The sequence below is a fragment of the Oculina patagonica genome, chromosome 12 (genome assembly GCF_052425735.1).
Source record: "Oculina patagonica isolate OP01 chromosome 12, crgOcupat, whole genome shotgun sequence".
NCBI classification, from domain to species: Eukaryota; Metazoa; Cnidaria; class Anthozoa; order Scleractinia; family Oculinidae; genus Oculina; species Oculina patagonica.
In genome coordinates, this window is record NC_135769.1 from 8,104,050 (window position 1) to 8,123,552 (window position 19,503).

Sequence of the window (19,503 nt, forward strand, 5' to 3'; positions counted from 1 at the left end):
CCAGATTTTTAAACAGCCAAAATTTTTATCTGTGCCACAAAAGAAACCTAAAAATAATGGTCTATTTTTGTTAAACATTGCTGTATTTAAGCACTGAAAATGTTTCCGCGCGTCATTTAAAAATCGATATATTAACCGTAAACTAAGTTATATCTTCTTTAATTTTAAAGGTATTTTTCCAAGGTACGTACCACATTAAAAAATAAGACCAAAAAAAAACCCAGGCAGAGCAACCTGCTTCTTGCGTCGCACCTGCGTGCAGATCACTCTCGTATTTTTCTATGGGCTCCTATATAAAAACAGACTTCTTTTCCCACTTGCCAAAAAATACATGAATATTTTATGCGACTTACCCTACTTTGAGAGGATATCAGAAGTAAGATCACTACTTAAAACTACTAATTGAACTTTCAAGGTTGAAAACTGTATCAGTTGATGTGCTACCTTCTTAGTCTGTTTTATTCAAAATAATCATGCTAATGCTTTCTCGTCGTTTATGTTAGATTACTTGTTATTGATATTGGACGGGATGAAGGAACGGTGAAAGAACAAAATTTTCACAGCAATTAAATTCCCAGTCAGCCGGAACCAGCACAATGCGAGCAGGTGACGGCGGTTAAGTTTTGATTTTATTAAAATCATCTCGCCCTCTTTGTTAACATATTTTCAAGGAGAGGAAAAGAAAACGTTATTTTAAAATTCAAGAATAATTGCTTCTACCTTTGTTCCTGAGGTTGACATCTCCATGACACCCATAGGGAATTGTTCCTCTCTGAATAAATGATATGATCTTAATGGAACACCTTTGTTTTTTAAATAAGAAAACATCACGCAAACAACACTATTAGGTTCATGCAAACTGAAGTACGATGAACCCAACTGTAATAATTATAATAATAATCATTTCTATAGCGCTATTTAGCTAGTCTTTCATAGCGCTTTACAATCACTATGCTAAAATATAAAAGGGGATTTTATAAATGGGGATTTTACTGCTGCTGCAACTTTTAGTGGGAAGTGGTGAGTTAAGTACAGTATTTAAAACCAACAAAAAATTTCGATATTCATTTCTCAAAGAAAAAACGAATCAAGAAATCAATCAATTCGCGTAAAACTAAAACAGTTCGCATCATTATTCTCAAGTGTCAGTACCATCGCAAAAAGGAATAAACTTAAACGGCCCTCGATAAAATCCACTCGACACTCTTGAGACATTAAATCTCTAAACGCTTTTTAGATTTTGCAGTACCAGCTATAAGTATAAATTATGTTATCAATGATTACAGTGAAAAACAAATTCAAAAAGCAACGAAAACAAAATAAATGGTTCGATTCTCGATTTGACCTGTGCAAGAGAACAATCAGAAGTGAAACGGATGAACAGAATTTGAACTTGTTAAGCATTAAAATCAGTTCGGGCAATAAATTTATAAGCTTTTTAGATGACAAATTATATAGTAAAGGACAAATAAAAAGCCTAGCTTTTGCAGCAAATGGAAAAGCCTAAATAAAAAAAAAACATGAATTTCATGTTTATTTTATTTACTAAATATGCAAGCGAACAAAATTAACCGTAACTCACGCGCCTTTGTCCCAGTTCCTTAAAAGGCGAACTCACAGGAAAACAGAAAAAGACAAATACTCTATAGGTTCTTAAATACATTTTTACAAGACTGCTTCATCAATAGTCACCGTTTCGTCTATTTTTATTATTTAAGTTTAAAATAAACACAGCATTGACACCTTTTTCTTTTCCTCTTCGATGGCCTGCTCAAACGCATTTGACCTTCGACAGATTCGACATTGATGTTGAATTATTAACAGCAGATCCGCAATAAATGAGAACCATTTTGAACCAATTTAATTGAATTGACAAATGAACGCAACATTTCAACTACGTAAATATTTGGGGAAATTATACGCTAGTTTACGTTTCATTATCTTCTGATGTGAACAATAATGCGCGGGCAAGGAAATATTAGGGGGTAAGGAGTGCATAGCAGTGAGATAACGACTCCTTTTTATTATCAAATTTCCGCTCTACTTGCGCCATACATAATTTGCAGTGACAGGTTCATATTTTGCAAATACAGTGGAACCCCGATATAACGATATGCCAAGGGGGCAGTAAAATTATATCGTTATATCGAGGAATCGTTATATCGGGGTTCCGTCCCATACATTTTACTATTGCCGGGACATAACATATTCATCGTTATATCGGGAATATCCTTATATCGAAGATCGTTATATCGGGGTTCCACTGTAGTAATTTTGTTTACTCGTCCACTTTTTGGAAAAAAAAAAAATGGGATCATTGTTATTATTATCTATATATACCGGTAAGGTAGTGCGCAAAAAATTTCCGGCAATGGGAATGCTATTATATGTCATTGCAAAAACAAAAATTAACCCGAAATTGTTTATTGAATGGATCCTTGTAATACAAGTGCAATAGTCCATAGTAAGAGAAAATAATAAATATCAGCTTCAAGGTTGTTGTTGCTGCTACATATTTCGCTACAATGGCACGGAGAACTCGCATGACAACAATATTTGTAATTTTTGACCATTTTTATAGCCAAACCCCTCTCATTTGTTTTCCAATCCAAAAACCATGAAAAACTTCACGGCTCAAAAAATTTACACTTCTCTCGTCTTCCTTTAGAGTGGGTGTACTTTCATGTGTGGGCTTATTTTTCATATGTAATCGGTTATTTCTCAAACACGTCCTTTAGAACCGCAAAATAAAACAGTTTCCCGTGAAATAGTATTATGTGAATCGATTTTTTAAGACAGTTAACGAGTCTGGCGATCTGCTGCGCATGCAGATGGGATAAACGAACCTTTTCATATTGCGTTATAGGAACTACAATATTTAATTATAGCATGTTATAGCATGCTATTACAGTCATTTCTCAGTGGAGCATCAGTGTCTAATTTGATTCTCTGCATGTTGGCCTTTTTCCTCCGCTACTACTTCATTGTTTCTTTTTGCTTTCATGGTTTTTAGTAATCGAATTTTTAACCCTAACGCATTTTTGGTTACCTTAAAAGAAAATACAAGCAAAGTTAAGAACATCACATTAAATGTATAACTTGTGCAGTTATCAATAATATTCACTCTAGAAAGTACAAGTGGGACGGAGTGAATGTCACCCCTTCCCGAGTTATGGTCTTTCCACAATTTAGAAAAGGTTGTAAATTAAATCTGATATGCTCATGTTTCCAGCAGCTTTTCATTCATCCCTCGCGAAAATATTGATGTGTCAACTTTATACATGCCCTGACAACCACTGCTGGTTAAACTAAATTTCGCCTTTTTTGAAACCCGCTAAAAGCATATCAGGAATGTAAAACCTGTGCGAATGGCTCAAACATTGCGAAACATGCGTGGTCATTCGACCATCGCATAGACTTTGAGAACTCTAGTGTCATCGACAAAGGCTCTTTTCGCATTAGCAAACCTTTGGAGGCTTGGCACACCTCTGCTACTAAGCATGCTTACAATAATTCAAAGCCCATTCAAATCCAATACTGCATTCTTTTCACATAATAGCCTCTTAATTAGCACATTTTACTTCACTTTTGTTTTTTATTATTTTCTTTTTATCTCACCTTTCTTTTATATATTTTATTCATTTTGTATTCAATTTTTTATCCGTCGAAGGCTGTAGAGCGACAGCCGAAATCTCATTATTTTAAATATTTTTAGCCAGTGGACGTTTTTTATTGTTTTTATTATGTCTCATCCTGGCTGTGGTTCAATCTTTAATTTTTTAAATAAAATCTAAAATCTACGTCACGGACGGCGCATCTTGAAAAATGGTCATTTTTTTAAAGTTTGTCTTTATCTCCTAAGTCGTAACCATCTCTGTATATCTTTGGTTTATTATTATTTCTTTGGTATTTACATCCTTTAATATTATTATCTAGGTGTCTTTTTATTTGAAAGTTGTTTTGTACATCAGAAAAAAAAATATTAAGTGAAATTTCGTTACATAGCGTAATGGTTATATAATCTTAAAGGTTAATATACTCTCTAAATTACTTCATTTCTTTTACAATATCATACAGCGTTATTAGCGTTTATTACTCCTTTTTCAGGTTGTGACTCTCCTCTTGGAATGGAAAATAAAGAAATTCCTGACTCTGCTATCAAAGCTACTACAGTAATTGTAAGACATTTTTGTTCATGTATTTTTTTCTGATGTCAGGATAATTTATCCACTGCTATACGTTTTTTCCTTTTAACAATTTCAGTGCAACCTTGAGCTAGTGACCTCGTTCGTTTTAAAAAAATGTCCTTCCCGTCTTTGGGGGTTGCAACGTTACACTCATTTATTCAACTTCAGCACAGCCATTTTACGTCATCAAAATGCAGAAAACCTCAGCCACTGCGTCCTATTAGGAATATTTAGAAATTCCATTTTTTTTCTAGAATGGCTAGTTTATATGATCTTTTAAGATCCTTTTTTGTCTAGCCAACCCATTGTTTATGTTGATGAAAACCACCAATATTTCATACTTGCAGTTCAATTCAGCTACTGGAGCTAGCAACGCGCGTCATGTGACGTTATCATCCCACGTGATGTTTACCAAAAGATAGATATTCGGACATACTTTACATCCTATAAGTTTCATTGTAAATATTCTGGAAGTTACAATGGGGTGGAGGGTGGCTTTCAAAGCCCCAACCCCAGTCCCAGAAGGTCTAAAAAAGCCCCGTCTGAATGGGGATAAAACAATACAATGAGTTTCTTGAAAAGTATACAAAAAAGAGATATTTAAGAAATTTAAGCCGACGAGCTGCAACAGTTGACATATCACAGGTATATTTTTTTTTCAATTAAACTCCTCTTAGTTTTCGTTATAAAATAATTATAAAAAGAATGTCTCATAACAAAAAAAAACAATATCTCACTCGCCTTTTGACACTTGAATGTTAACAGTTATTCACCGAAGTGGAGGGGAATAGCAATGGTATCCGGAGTTTGAGTAGCCAATCAGAGCGCGCGAAAAGCACTGTTTACTGGCTTTAAATTGCTATATGATTATTACTTTTGTTTACTGGTGGTCGTTGGCGTTGCATGTGTACTTTAACCTGGGCGGATTTTCGCACATAAATTTGGATTTATCTTCAGAAATGTGCACTCCGTGAATTCTACCCTGTTCGATCGATCAAACAAGGTAAAACGTTTGTGTTCAATGTCGTGATTTGAAGTTAACTAGAATTAAAACAAGAGCAGTTTAAAGATGATTTTGATTGCCATATTTATTCGATTAAGCGCCCAACCTCGAATAAGCGTCCACCCTGTAGGTTGGAAAAGTTAATAAGCGCCCAGCCACGAATGGGCGCCCACCTCAGAAAGTTCGCTAATTGACCTTAGTCAAACATTAACATTCTGCTTTGGTACATCTTCACGTTTTGTTATTTTTTATTGTTTTGTTGCAAATAAACTTACTACTTACTGAAAATGGTAAAAATTTAATAACCGCCCAGCCTCAAACAAGCGCCCACCACGAATAAGCGCCGACTCTCAAGATGCAAAAATTTAATAAGCGCCCAGGGCGCTTAATCGAATAAATACGGTATCACTGTTTTCCGATTCATTGCCTCGTAGTGGATAAATTGGTAAACTAAGTTTTCACGTGTGGACAGAAATAAACATATACTTTTGTAAATGTCTACGCCACAGGAAATAATTAACGGATACTCACTGTTAGTTGTCCTGGCATCCTCTTTCAATAGAATTTGGTGCGTTTACGTAACCGTTTGCCGTATAACTGTGGAAGGATCCGACTGTACTTAAGGGGACGAGATAACTCGGGTGCGTTTACAGACGGAAACGTTCATTTTTTATCGCGTGGATAAAGCCTTTATTCTAAAATAAATAATTGTTCGTGAAAATTGCACGCGTTTCTTTTGCAGCTAACAAAAACAATAGCAAAAGACAATAAATTACTAACCATTTCTCGTTCAGCTTTAAATTTATTTATATTGTTTTCAACTAACAATACTATTGATTTAATTTATGTTTTTTTTTTTGTTTATAAGCTTGATGATGCCTGCTAGTTTTACGTTGTTTGGTCTGACGGTTATGGCGCAGATGGTGTCATGCAGTAGAATAGGTAACTTATGAACAGTCTATTCTACTTAATGGTATGCACCCTCTGTGATTGACTGGAATCATGGGTAATTAGGGCAAACACAACGAGAAATTCAATGTTTTTATTATAGAAGTCCACTGTCAACAAATTTTCTTACATTTGATACAAGTTTACTTTCTGTTCAACAACCGACAGCTCGTTTTCAACTTAATTGCTTTATATTTAAAACGCAGACCTAAAAATTAATTTGGTTTATTATTATATCTATCTAGGGCTTCTGGGCTTTTTTTTCTTTGCTGACCTTCAGTAAGAATAATCAATTTTTCGTGACAATATATTCCTATCCTCAGGGCTCTGTTTTTACCACCTCTAGCAAGCCAGCCATTCAATACCTGACCCTAGGCATCCTAGGGCTATTAGGTCTATGACTCAGCTACCTGGCACAACACCCCCCCCCCCCCCCTAACTTTTCGCGCTGGACTGGCTTGAACGGATCCCAGAGTCATCCTTTTTTCAAATCAGTGTAGAATTATTGTTACAAATTGGCGAATATCTTAAAGCTTCATTTAAAAAGTCATTCAGTCAATCGGGTGGCCAATATATGCACAATGGGTTAGCACAGGAAACTCGACTGTTTATGATTACTTACAGTACTAATAAATGAAATTGTTTGAATTGATCTGTCTTTTAGCTGTTTGTCAGGATAGCTTAGGGTTAGAAGACTATACCATTCCTGACTCTTCAATCACGGCCTCAAGTATGGTGGCTACAGGTACAACCTGGTATATGCCAGGAAACGGAAGACTTCATTTCAAGCGTATTTCTGGACGTTATGGAGCCTGGTCAAATGGCAATCTGCGTGAAAACAGTTGGTTTCAGGTGGATTTTGGACGTTCTGTTAAAGTGACTATGTTTGCCACTCAAGGTAGACAAGATGTTGATCAATGGGTGACAAAGTACCGTGTGTCATACAGCAATGACGGAGTCTTTTTCCAGGACTATGAGGAAGGAGGTCATGTCAAGGTACTTTTTGCTTTTCAAATGTAATGCATTGTTGGTTATAGTTTGCTTCGTTCATTCATTGTTTCGTACGATCTTTCATTTGATGATTGATCAATGACGGTAGTAAGGTAAGTAGGCATATGTTAATAAATTAATTATTAATAGGTAGTTGATTCATGGATCAAGATTGTATGTCAAACTCTAGACATTTAGGAATTACCTAATTATTTACTTAATTAATTAATTTGATCAAATAATTACTCCATTTATTCATTTTTGTAACTAGGAAGGTAGGGAGTTACTATCTTTCAATTTTTTTATATGATTAATTAACTGGTAGGGTTTTTTATTATTTTTTTTTTTAATTTTTCAATTAGTTAGTATAGGTAATGACATGATTTCGAGTGCAATTTGGGATAAATAAGCACGAGTAAATTTTTCAAAGGCTATCAAAGTTTGTAGTCTTTGAAAACTTACGAGTGCTTATTTATCCCAAATTGCACGAGAAAAATCATGTGATTACTTATTAATAATATTCATAAAAACAAATTGCAAGAAAATAACATGCGCAAATCTCGTACAAAAACAATTTATTCAAACTCGGCAAATATCATCACGCGTTCATTCAAGACAAGGTCAAAGCCTAAACAATACAAAGGTTTCTCAATGTTAAAAGTTTTTAGCAGGAAAATCTGGCTAAACAGTCAAACGACTTGTCTGAATAAAAGATCATGGGTTTTACCTCTTCCAGAGATTTTCTCCTGCTTCTACCTGTCGAGCTTTACTTGAGCGCTTTCAACTCGACGGCTAGCCAAGTGAAGCTGTTTCGCTTTTTATTTGAACACTTCCTTGGATGAAACAATTCTCTGTCTCGTACAATAAAAAGTATATAAGTTCTGTTCTCGAAGTACAGTGTCTTTCAAGCGATGTTAGCATAACTTTGAGGCTATCTGGTCCATAATCTTCGCCAATGTGTTTGTTGTTTTTTAATTTGGCGAATTCGCCGCCGTAAATAAATTTGTTCAAGCAAATTAAGGCATAAAGCTTTAATAGTCGACTTGTAGCTTGGATTTCGTCGGCAATTTCCTTCTAAGGAAACCAGTTATTTCAAAATGAGAACCAAAACCAGTGCTTTTCAGTGCTATGGTATTTAGAGCTGTCTTCTTGTCCTCTACTGTTCTCAAAACGCCAGCCATTTTTTTACTCGCATCTCGAAGCAGATCCAAACTTCGCGCCATTCAGATCGCGTGGTAGCGTTTGATTGGCCCCCTGTGGCTGCCTTTGTTTAATAATCAATCAGGATGCCGCGTTTGTTTCTCTTTCGTGCACTGTATTTCCTCATCTGTGCATCGAATTTTCTAAAAACTGCATTTCACTAAGCCAATAAGATTCGAGAAATTTTTTTAAGGAAATTTTAAATTGATTAATAAATTAATTACTTCGGCATTTTTCATGGTGTATTTAAAATAATGCCTTAGAAGCTGTGATATAAAACTTTAAATAATCGAGGTTTAACAGTCGTGTTTGTCTGTGTCTTCTTTAAGATATTTGATGGTAACACTGATCGAGATACAATTGTCAGAAACAAACTGCAGAATCCCATAATCACCCGCTACATCCGAATCAACCCAATAAGCTACTATGGTTGGATTTCCTTAAGAGCTGACTTCTATGGCTGTTATCCAGGTAAGGATATGTCAAAATTGTAGTTCAGTCTGTTTTTTGGGCTCATGTTTGTTGGCGGTTTTCACCCGATGTCATTAGCATAACTTGATCATCTTCGTGCTTTTAGGGGCGGACCATTATTTTTTGGAGGGGGGGGTATGAAAAATATTGAAAAAAATTGCTTGTAGGGCCTAGAAAGACAAAATAAATTGTTTGCAAACACGACATGTATAACAAAACATAGGAGGAAATTTCGAAAAAAATGTTTGCAGAGGTGCATAAACTAAAAAAAAGTTTGGAGTCGAAAACTTTTTATATCTCCCCCACCCTCTCCAGGAAAATAATGGACCGTACCTTAGTTGCACATAACTAAAGGCCGTTTCCTAAAAATAAGAATTCCAAAATCTAAACGGCTGATCTTACAAAGGTACTCCTTTGACATATTCTAGAAATAAAGAGAAAAAGACAAGTAAAAACGAAAGAAAGCAAATATTCTTTGCAAAATTTTGTATTGATTTAGTGCTGTGTTTAGGATATAAAATTCGAAAAAATTTTTTTGCTAAACGTTTCTTTAGATAAGAGATTTACATTTTCAAGGTTTTATCCAATATTTCTTACCAAGGTATTTTATCGAATATTTGTATTTATCTAATTAACTCTGTACATTAGGTTTGACAGCCCAGATTGGGAGACTTTACTTTTTTACGTTTTACTTTACTTTTACTATAAGACATTTTTTATGGCATTTTTTCAGTTGAAGACATGATAAAAATTTGGCCTCGACAACTAAGGAGATTTTAAGTGAAAGCGAATTATATTGATAATAGAATCTATATTACTCATTGTACAATTTTATGACCGCCATATTAGCACCCCAAAGAGGGACACAAACATGCTCCAAAGGAGTGAATTACTGCTGCATACGGAATACTGTACGTTTTTCAAAACAATTTTTGCAATGACTGCGTTTCCTGATGTTTATTTTCGCTCGAGCAAACTTTTTGTGTATTATTGATGAAAACCATTACAAATTGTCTCACAATATTATTTTTTTTTAATCTTACGGAAACACAAAAATTGTAATTTCATTATTTCACTATTCACCCCCCCCCCCCCCCCCCAACAATATACGGGTACATTCTTCCTAAAATTTATGTTTCTAGTCATCTACAAATGCCGTATTGCTTTTCATAGGTTGCAAGAATCCACTCGGAATGGAAAGCGGCTTGATACCAAATTCCGCCATAACGGCTTCCTCCGAACTTACTCCGGCATATACAGCTGCGAATGCCAGGCTGAACTTTAAAGGAAAACCTGGACGTGTGGGCGGCTGGATACCAAGAAGGCAAGATCGCAGTCAGTGGCTTCAGGTCAATTTTGGAAAAGAGACAGAAATTATGGGTATTGCTACACAGGGTTATTACAATACACTTCATTATGTCGAGAGTTACACACTGCAATACAGTCATGATGGTTCTTCCTTTCAGCAATATCAACCAGAATCGCATACTAAGGTAAATCTTTGCGAGAGTTTTATTTCGGTAGGAGAGATTTTCGTGATTAGCGTTTTCCGAGATTGTCGCAGGGTCTTATATTTACGATTGAAAGGCAAATAGTTTCTGGGCGAAGCCTTTTGCAATTTCCAACAAGATGCATAGCTTAAACTAGGAAAAAGAGATTTCCAACATGCCCTGTAATATAACTAGTAACTACTCAATATAAAAAATAGGTCACCAAGGGTGACATGAGTCTAATGCCGTATGGCATAGTGATACAGATTGTGCTTAACTGAACTAAAAACGAAGATTTATTTTCACAAAAAGCTTACAAATGTCTTAACTGGAAAATTATTTCGTCCTGTTCAAGTGTTGAATAATCGTGACTTGAGAAAGAACTTTCAATTATGCGTGGGAACACGTGTCGCTGATTGGCTGTTTTTAATTGAAACTAATCGTGCGTGTCCGTACGGAGTCCGTTCTTGCAGCTGATCATTGTTTTCTACATTACAGCGAACGATTATCGATCCCGAACCATTCCCTTGGGATTGCTAACAGCTTTTTTCATATAACAAAGAGTCTAATGCGCATGCGCAAAGCGCACGCAAGCATTAGACTCAAAAAATGACTCACTGTTCATACAAAATATTCAACTGAACACTTGTGCGGGTTACAACTAGTCAGTTTCCCGAAGCTGTTTCAGAGCCACCTTACCTTTGCAAAAAGTTGTATCATAGCATGGTGACCATAATTTGGTATACGTCACAAGGGATGATGACGTCACATCACGTGACAATTACATCATGATGTCAAAACAACCGGCGTCTTGGATCCGCCATCTTGGATTTCAATTTTTTTCCAAAATGCCAGAAAACCACCCAATATTAATGCAAAGTACTCAAAATAGATAAAACTTTGCTTAAGAACCATAAATAGGTGAAAATTATTGCATTAAAGCTAATGTTCATTAATAAAAACACGAAAATTACAAATTTGGGAAAACATGCCTGTCAAAATGCCATTGCCATGGTGATGTCAAGTTCCTGACACAACAACCTATCCTACGAAATTATTCCCAGATAAATTTTAGGTAAACTCGCAAAGTTTGGCAGCGTTTGGTTGAATCTTGAAAATGTTATATATAAGCGTTCAAAGTCAGCGCAGGTCTCAAAAGCCCCCCCCCCCCCCCCCCCTCGGACTTACCTATTGCTTTTATTCAGCTTTTTACAGGAAACACAGACAGGAACAACGTCGTTACTCACGAGCTGGTCCCACCAATACGAGCACAGTATATAAGAGTTATTCCTGAGTCTTGGTACCGTTACATAGCTTTGCGGTTAGAATTCTACGGCTGCCTAGCAAGTAAGCGTACTTCCATTCTAACACGTCTTTTTTATCAGGGGGGGGGGGGAAAGTCGGCACTTCTCTTTGGAGACATATCAGTGCCTGGAAACGGTGCGAGTGTATATCAATCAAGCCGTTGCTAAGAAAGACGTCAACCAAAGTTTTGTTTTCTCAGAAAGATTTAAATATCAATGACTGCATGCGTGTGAAATGCAAATAGTGGCGGTGTTTGCGTTTGATGTTTAACGCCACTGATTTCTCACCTCATGTTTCTCATCACTGAGAATGTTTTGGCGGCGTGGAATACCAAGCGAAAAATTGGTTACGGTTGACATTTTACGATCAAAAAATGGTAAATCATTTCAGAATCATTGGAGTTATTTTTAATTGGTATAATTCGCAAGCCCTACTTTTGCCAGACTGGACACAGTTATCACTGTTTGTTGTTGTGATGTCCGGCAAACTTCAAAAGAACAAACAAAATGCAAATAGCTATTGTGTTTTGTGCACGGTCAAGACCAAGACATGCGAACTAGACAGCGACTTTGTCAAGCTTTTCACTGTGCCCTTAGCAACCCTTCGATAGCTACTGCGCACATTCGGTTGCCCGGCACCGCTATGTCCCCTTTTGTTTTTTCCAATTGGTTTATATTTACATTCCATAAGCGTTATTTTCTGACCTTCTAAGAAAATGGTGAAATCCAAGATGACGGCTCCAAGATGGCGGCTCTAATGACGTCACAGCTAATTAAAGTTACGTCAACTTGTAGAGTAATATAAATTACGGACTTTCTCTTCAGTGCAAAATAACTTTGCTGCGCCCACACTTGTACGATGGTGGGGGTATGAGTTTGTTTGTACGTCCGAGGGTTAAGTTCGCACGAACTTCAAGGCTTGAAATTGAACAATGATGTACATAATTAGTAAAAAAAATGCCAATTTCGAACAAAAAAGAGCAAAAAAAATCAATAAACCATATCCTTTTTTCAGTTCTGGCAGAAAATGGTGGCTATTCTCAATGGAGTTCCTGGACTGAGTGTTCTGCATCTTGTGGTGTTGGACTTCGTTCACGGAACCGTTCTTGTACAAATCCGCCTCCTGGTCGTTATGGAAAGGACTGCTCACACTTAAGAAGTAACAACCAGACAGTAGAATGCAACAGCGGAAAGGACTGCCCTTATTTAGAAAATAAAAATAAGACAGCAAATTGCAGCAGCGAAGAGAACTGCCGTCTTCTTAGAAATAACACTCAGATAGCAGAATGTAACAGTTCAAGTTGTGCAGGTACAGGAATTGTAAGGTGTTTCGTTTTGAGTTTAACTACGTTAAATATCCCATTATAGGTCATTATAGAAGTTAAGATTCGCCGGACACTTGTTAACCTTCCTGTAATTTATGGCCTTCCTTGGTCTTATGAAAGAATTTTTTGTTCAGGCCAAATAAAGTGTCAGTTGCAACGAAGCCTTCTCTAGGCTTAGCCCAACCGTATTTGCTAAAGTAATATATAGGGACTTTCAAAAATTAAGCAAATCGCTACGCCTGGCCCTACAACGGTTGCCGTGATTAACAAGGTCTGGGGAGAGTAAAGCCTGGTTTTCACTAGCGACGCAAACAAAAGCGCAAGCACAAGCACAATCACACAAAAAGGACAAATTTTTATCCTTGTGCTTTTGCTTGCCGCAAGCACAAGCACAACTATCAAAATGCAATACCCTGTTGCTTTTGCTTGAGTCGAAGCCGTTTTCACGGTGAAATAAGAGCTGTTATCCTTGCGCTTGTGCTTGCGTCGCTTGTGAAAACCAGGCTTAAGGCTCCCCAGCAAAATATAAATTAGCATGGGCTGAGATGTCGATGAATGCATCAGAAGATAAATACACTAAACCTGCACTTAGAGGCTAAGTACTGAGCGGACAATGTTTACAATCATTTTACTATTTTAATCGTTGGAGGTAAATAGTGAAATTTACCCTTAGAAATGGTTATTTGATACAGGAGGCTAAATTTCGGGGTTAAGCTAACATCAAGGGTTCTTTTTTACCCGATTACTAATAGGTGTCCCTCCGACTACGGATAAAAAGTCAAGTAAGTAGACTTTGCTTTAAATTTACCAGTTTGTTATTTCTTATTTCACTTGTTTTAGAATTCACATGATAGCCAAGAAGGTCAACTATATCAGATATTCCTTCGTAATAAAATGACACGTTTTTGATATAATTATGTTAGCGAAATTTAGTTTTGTGAAGAAAGTGGCAGAGAAAAGTATAGAAAATTTACAATGACCTTGCATGTGTCGATTCTTTCCAACGTTATTTCTCCTCATTCAGGTTCCAACCATACTATTACTTATGTGTCCACATCGATTGGAATCCTGGTAGTACTAGCCCTGATTACTGGCTTACTGATTAAGTACTGTGTGTTCTGCAAGAAAAGTATTTCTTCGCCTGTAGGTTGGTAGTGCGCTTACGATTGAGACCTTTAACTATTTTAATTGCGTTATTTAGCTAGAAAAGTTTGTGAAGATGAATTTAAGGAGCGATATTACGAAAAGGTAAAAATTATACTGCTACGTACAAATTACCACTTACTCTACGATAAGTATATTTACCTTTTTATCAATGCAAATTGCTTAGGGGTTAACTGCTGACGAAGATGTTTTAAGGCAGATGAAACTTTTGTATGGTGCGATGCGATAAAGGGAACTGAAACACTAAAAAATGTCAGTAAAGTACCACAAATTACATCTCCCGTATTGGAAAGTGGAATCTAAACGTGCTCTTTAGCAGAGTATAATTTTTGATATGTGGACGTCATTCTTAGCACAACAGATCAAGAAAGACGTGATAATCCCGCGCATGTCTGACTAATCTACTAGAGTGAGGTCAAATCCCACGATACCCCATTCCCTCCCAAGCGAAGTCTTGTTTCAACGTTTTAAATGGCGTCAGAGGTTTTTCACATATTTACATGGTAGACCATTTTTTCCTAAGACACTTTTGTGGTTCTTTTATCCTGGCCAAGTAGAGTTCTTTTTCACAGCACGAGAGAAGCCTTTTCAGTTTCTACCTCCGTCGATACGATAGGCATAGACAAAGCTTTCGATATTTTCCAGCGCCCTACAAGAAGATTTGAGGAACATGGTTTCCTGGATGTACATCTATACACAACAAATTATGAAATATGTCCAAAATGTGAGCTAAGGCGCTAAAAAGAGTTAATAACGATTTCAATTTAGATTTCTTTCTTTTTATCTTTATGCAGAATTCAAATACCATGCATTCATAATATACAACCAAGAGGATTCCCAGTGGGTGAGCGGAACACTCCTTCCTTTACTTGAAGAGAAGCATCATTTAAAATGCTGCATTCACTACAGAGACTTTACACCTGGAAAACCTTTCCAGGAGTGCATGGCAGAAAGTGTCTACAGCAGCCACAAAATCATAGCAGTGTTATCAAGCAACTTTTTGAAGAGTAATTACTGTATCTATGAGCTAAACATCGCAAAGTATCGACTTCTAAACAGGCAAGACGACAGTCTGGTTATTATAAGGATCGATAAAGAATCAGAGGGCCGCAAGCTTCCTCGGGAGCTGAGAAAAAGAAATTTTATCGACTATTCGAATTCACTGGAGAGGCCTCAGTGGGAAAACAGACTCCTTAGATTTCTCAATGTTCAAAATGATTCCAGGATACAAGACGACAAAGCAGAACAGACTGATTGTGAAAACCACGTTGGTAGCCGTGATGACGCCGTGATGGACATTGTTATGGAACGGGAAACAGTGTTATAAACTCGCGTTCTTTTGGCTGCGAGCAACATTAATTAATAGTAAGGTGGATCGAAGAAGCAATCTGACTGACAAGATTAAAGTTTTACATCTAATGTCTCCTTACTTTAACAATACTTGTCCAAAATCACACTTAAAACAAGATTGATATAAGAGAATATAATACCAGTCATGAAAGGTCTTAGAAGCAACGATAAAATAAATTTTAAACAAAACACGACACTTCTAAGTTTTGCAGACATGTTTTGGCAGAGATCAATCCGCCATCCTTAGTGCGATTTGAAAAATATCACAATAAAGTATAAAAAAACAACGTTAAAATGATTATAGTAGAAATTGGCACGTCACTGGAAAAACTGAACCATTTACAGACTTAAAAATGTCATTTATAAAATCTTTGCTAACCGGGGACGCCGACCAAGCTAAGTGTATGACCACTAAACATTGTATGAGATATTGTTGATTGATTGTACTTTTCTTGTAAATTTCAATGTCTGTAAACGTGCACACTTACAGACATTTTGTAAATATCATAGAAAGTCTGTAAATTTTGACTAATTTTGTAGACGTTATGTCTGTAAAAACTTGTATTTTTTCTTGTACAGTAACAATAATAAGAAAAAATTGAACTTGTGCGTTGTGTTGGTTTTTCCCAACGGATGTGGAGCGCTTCGTTAATCTTGCGTGCAAACTTTGAAGAGGCCCGATCGATGATGTCAAAATTGGCCTGTGAGCGGAGCGGCATGTTTCTGAGCTCTCAAGGCTTTTAGAAATGTGTGATGCCCTGTCCATTGTTAGGTGTTCCCTGACACGGGTGTTGAAATGTCGGGATGTTTCACCGACATAGCAAGCTGTACAGCCTGTACACAGTTCTATTGTTGACAAATATTAATATTACAATGTAAACTACTGTCCTTGGCGTCTTTTGAGTCCAAACGGTAAAGTGTCTTCTCTTTATGCCATGAGATTAGCTTCCGTAGCTTTGAAGCGGCCGTATTTCTAGCAGATTTCTAATGGAACGAGTTTCACGTCCGCATAAGCATAAGCACACAAAAAGAAGGACAAAACTCATTCTTATGCTGTCCTAGCCCGGAAAAAAGTATAAGGAAAAAAATGCTCGTTCCACTTGTGCTTATGCCACGTGAGGACATCATAACACGAATGAGTGTGTTCGTTCTTCATATGCGGCCTATGGTATTGCTTATGCTTATTCGAAGTGAAAGCCAATTCAAGTTAACTGTAGTATATGACATTCTAGAATTAAAAAAGTCATTTAATGCAAAAAGTGATTAAAATGATGATAATGAAGTTGTAAACGTTTAGTTAATAAGTGTATCAATAGAGCATCGAAGAATCCGCGAAGTTTATAAACATACACTTGATAACTATGTAAGGGGCTGGACACCCACATAATTGGCAATAACTTCCCACATAAGTAAAGTGCACCCTTACAACTGGGTATGACTAAACCTGGAAGTTTATAGGCGTTGATTAATGGACTCAAAATTACTACATTTTGGTGTTCAGTTAATTCAATTAAGTTTTATGGAAATCTTCATAGAATAGAGTCTAATCAACCACAACACCAAAGACGACATAAGTAAACACATTTATAACTGAACGGACATTTTACTTAACCATCTCGATATTCTTCAATGTGTTGAGTTTTTGCCGAGGTACTCTTTCAAAAATTCATATTCCTAGTTTTTCCGAGCTGAAAAAATTTGGGATATATTTTTAAGAGAAAAGTTTACTGCAAGTTCACCGAGGAGTTGAGTTTAAAACGAAGCCAACCTTTCTAATCAATCATTTATCATTAAATTACTCTTGCGGTTTCATCTCTTATTTCAAGGAGGCTTGCTACTTTCGGCAGCGGGCATTTAACCGAAAACAAACCTCGGAAAAATGGGGAAAATCAGTAACACGAAATATATACGTTGATAAGATAAATAAAGGTATAGATAACATGTTATTTGCCTCTCCAAAAATGGTTTTTCAGGGTCAAATTACAATGAAATGTTAAAAATGTACAGTTAAAAAAAATATTCTAAATATTATAAAGGGCCACGTTGAAAGGGTTCTATGTATCCATAAAATTCTACCAAGCGCGACGTTTTTTAGCAGCCTTAAAATTAGTCAAACTATTCACATCAGTTAGAGTCCGAGGTAGTTCACTCCAAAGCCGAGTAGCTCTTAATACAAATGACTGCTCTGGTCGGTAGCTGTTTTGAATAGCGGGCGTTTCTAAATTGAGCAAACGTGGACGCACAGCCCTCCTGGTAGCATGACATGACCCTCCTGTCGATATAACTATTTATTTGGACGTCGCAGTTAACCCTGGCCTTTGCGAATTTACTGGGCGAATTAATATCAACGCAAATTTGTATACTGAAGGTTTGACACGTACTGTACATAAACATGTCTACTCAAGGGACCACTTTAAACTAACTTTGATTCCTATTTCTGTTTATTTCCTAATGTAAAGTATTTTATAAAAGCGTTCATGACCGTGCTGACGGAACGTATTCTTAGCGGAATCTAAAATAGCATCCACACCGCGCTCTAAAAAGTTCCATATTGCTGACAGCTGTAGCAAGCAGAATTCGAGCAGAATTTTGAACAGAAGAAACGAACTTATAAGCATGGCCGACAGGCAAAGATCGCAAAATTACAAGCAAAATTCATCCATGCCCAGTAACGACATAATAAGCATTCCACAAAATATTCTTACTGTTGACTGTTTCTTGGGTAACACCAAGATGTGCTGTTATTCAGTTGAGCTCCAGTTGTTCCAATGAGATACCAGATCACACACGTCCTTGTTGTGTTGTTCCAAAGATTTCAAAATATGGTCGTTTCAATTCCTGTTGGAAAGCAAAATATAAGTCTGTTTTCCTTTTTTGGTTACAGGTCTGCTGTTAATCCAGTACTGGACGACGAATAATATAGTTTCCCGAAAAAAAATAACTTTGTTTTTAAGCTTAACAAAGCAGGGACAAAGTTGTCAACGCCAACGCATGCAAATTAGAAGAAATGGCGCCACAGAAGTATAAGGACAAGAGTCGGTTTCCGGATTAAAACAAAAGCCGTATAGAGGGCCAATATATTCACTCAGTATCAAAACATGTTTAAAAATGGTCAAAATCCGCCCATTGTGTAATGAACGCTTTTATAAAATTGTGCTTTGTGTTATAAAAAGACAGCCAAAAAACAGAGGAGGTCGGCAATTATGATAACTAGTCCAGAAGTGATGTGATACCAAATATCATTGATTTTAACAGTTATATATTTATGACTTTTTTTTATCGCGCGCATTTTTCCCCGCGTCAAGTTGGTCGCCGATCTCAATAAAACTTTGCGCCGATCTTGTTGTTTTCTTCCATTTTAGAATAACATGACAATTTTTAGAAAGACGACAAAATGTTTGAGTTTAAAAGACATCTTAGACATAAATCTGTCGAAAAATGTCTTTGAAACTCAAACACTTTGTCATTTTTCTTAAAATTACAACTTGCATGCTACTCTCTAGACCTTTTGATAAGGCAAACGAATTAATTATGCTAACATTTCTACTGTCACCACCTAATATTAATTGAAGGCATATCCAAACAAATGTATCAAGTTTAAAATAAATAATTCAAAGACGGGTTTCAATGAATACTTCAATTATTAAGAGTACTTCACCTTCTGGAAGCAACGATTTTCATCCAAGTTTCGATCAGTATTCATCAAGTGCAACCTGCATCTCACCTGTTAATGTCCTTTAAAAGACCACACTGGGTTCTTACCGAGGCACTTAGTACTAAAACTTATTTTTTCAAATCGCTTATTGACGTCGTTTATGTTAATTACCTCTAACTGATACTGCACGTGTGGTTTAAGAAAAGAGCGAAGGAGAGAGCACGTAAACGATCGACATTTTCGCTGCATAAAATTTACACTTTGTGTACGAGAGTAAACGATTTTTTAGTGGTATTTTTCGAGGCTCTCTAAATAATTTTTCGTTTTTTTCGTTAACAAATTTTCAAGAAGAGCAGGAAAACACGTTATTTGAAGAATAAATAAACAATTGCTCCTTTTGTGTTCTTGATGGTGAC

At 36.4% G+C, this 19,503-nt stretch overlaps 2 protein-coding genes across 2 annotated transcripts in view; both read left to right on the plus strand.

Annotated features, from left to right (window-relative positions):
* LOC144632080 (EGF-like repeat and discoidin I-like domain-containing protein 3) overlaps positions 1-10,394 on the plus strand; it is a 29,497-nt gene extending 19,103 nt beyond the window's left edge. Inside the window, exons 2-6 of the mRNA XM_078490683.1 lie at positions 4,108-4,178; positions 6,059-6,132; positions 6,803-7,134; positions 8,658-8,799; positions 9,973-10,394. Of these exons, the coding sequence (XP_078346809.1) occupies positions 6,063-6,132; positions 6,803-7,134; positions 8,658-8,799; positions 9,973-10,394 (966 nt within the window). The 5' untranslated portion in view covers positions 4,108-4,178; positions 6,059-6,062. The remainder of the gene's footprint in view (positions 1-4,107; positions 4,179-6,058; positions 6,133-6,802; positions 7,135-8,657; positions 8,800-9,972) is intronic.
* LOC144633376 (uncharacterized) overlaps positions 1-15,770 on the plus strand; it is a 121,108-nt gene extending 105,338 nt beyond the window's left edge. The window contains exons 13-15 of the mRNA XM_078492257.1: positions 13,671-13,700; positions 13,943-14,065; positions 14,877-15,770. Coding sequence (XP_078348383.1) covers positions 13,671-13,700; positions 13,943-14,065; positions 14,877-15,409 — 686 coding nt within the window. The 3' untranslated portion in view covers positions 15,410-15,770. The remainder of the gene's footprint in view (positions 1-13,670; positions 13,701-13,942; positions 14,066-14,876) is intronic.
* Positions 15,771-19,503: the final 3,733 nt, after the last annotated feature.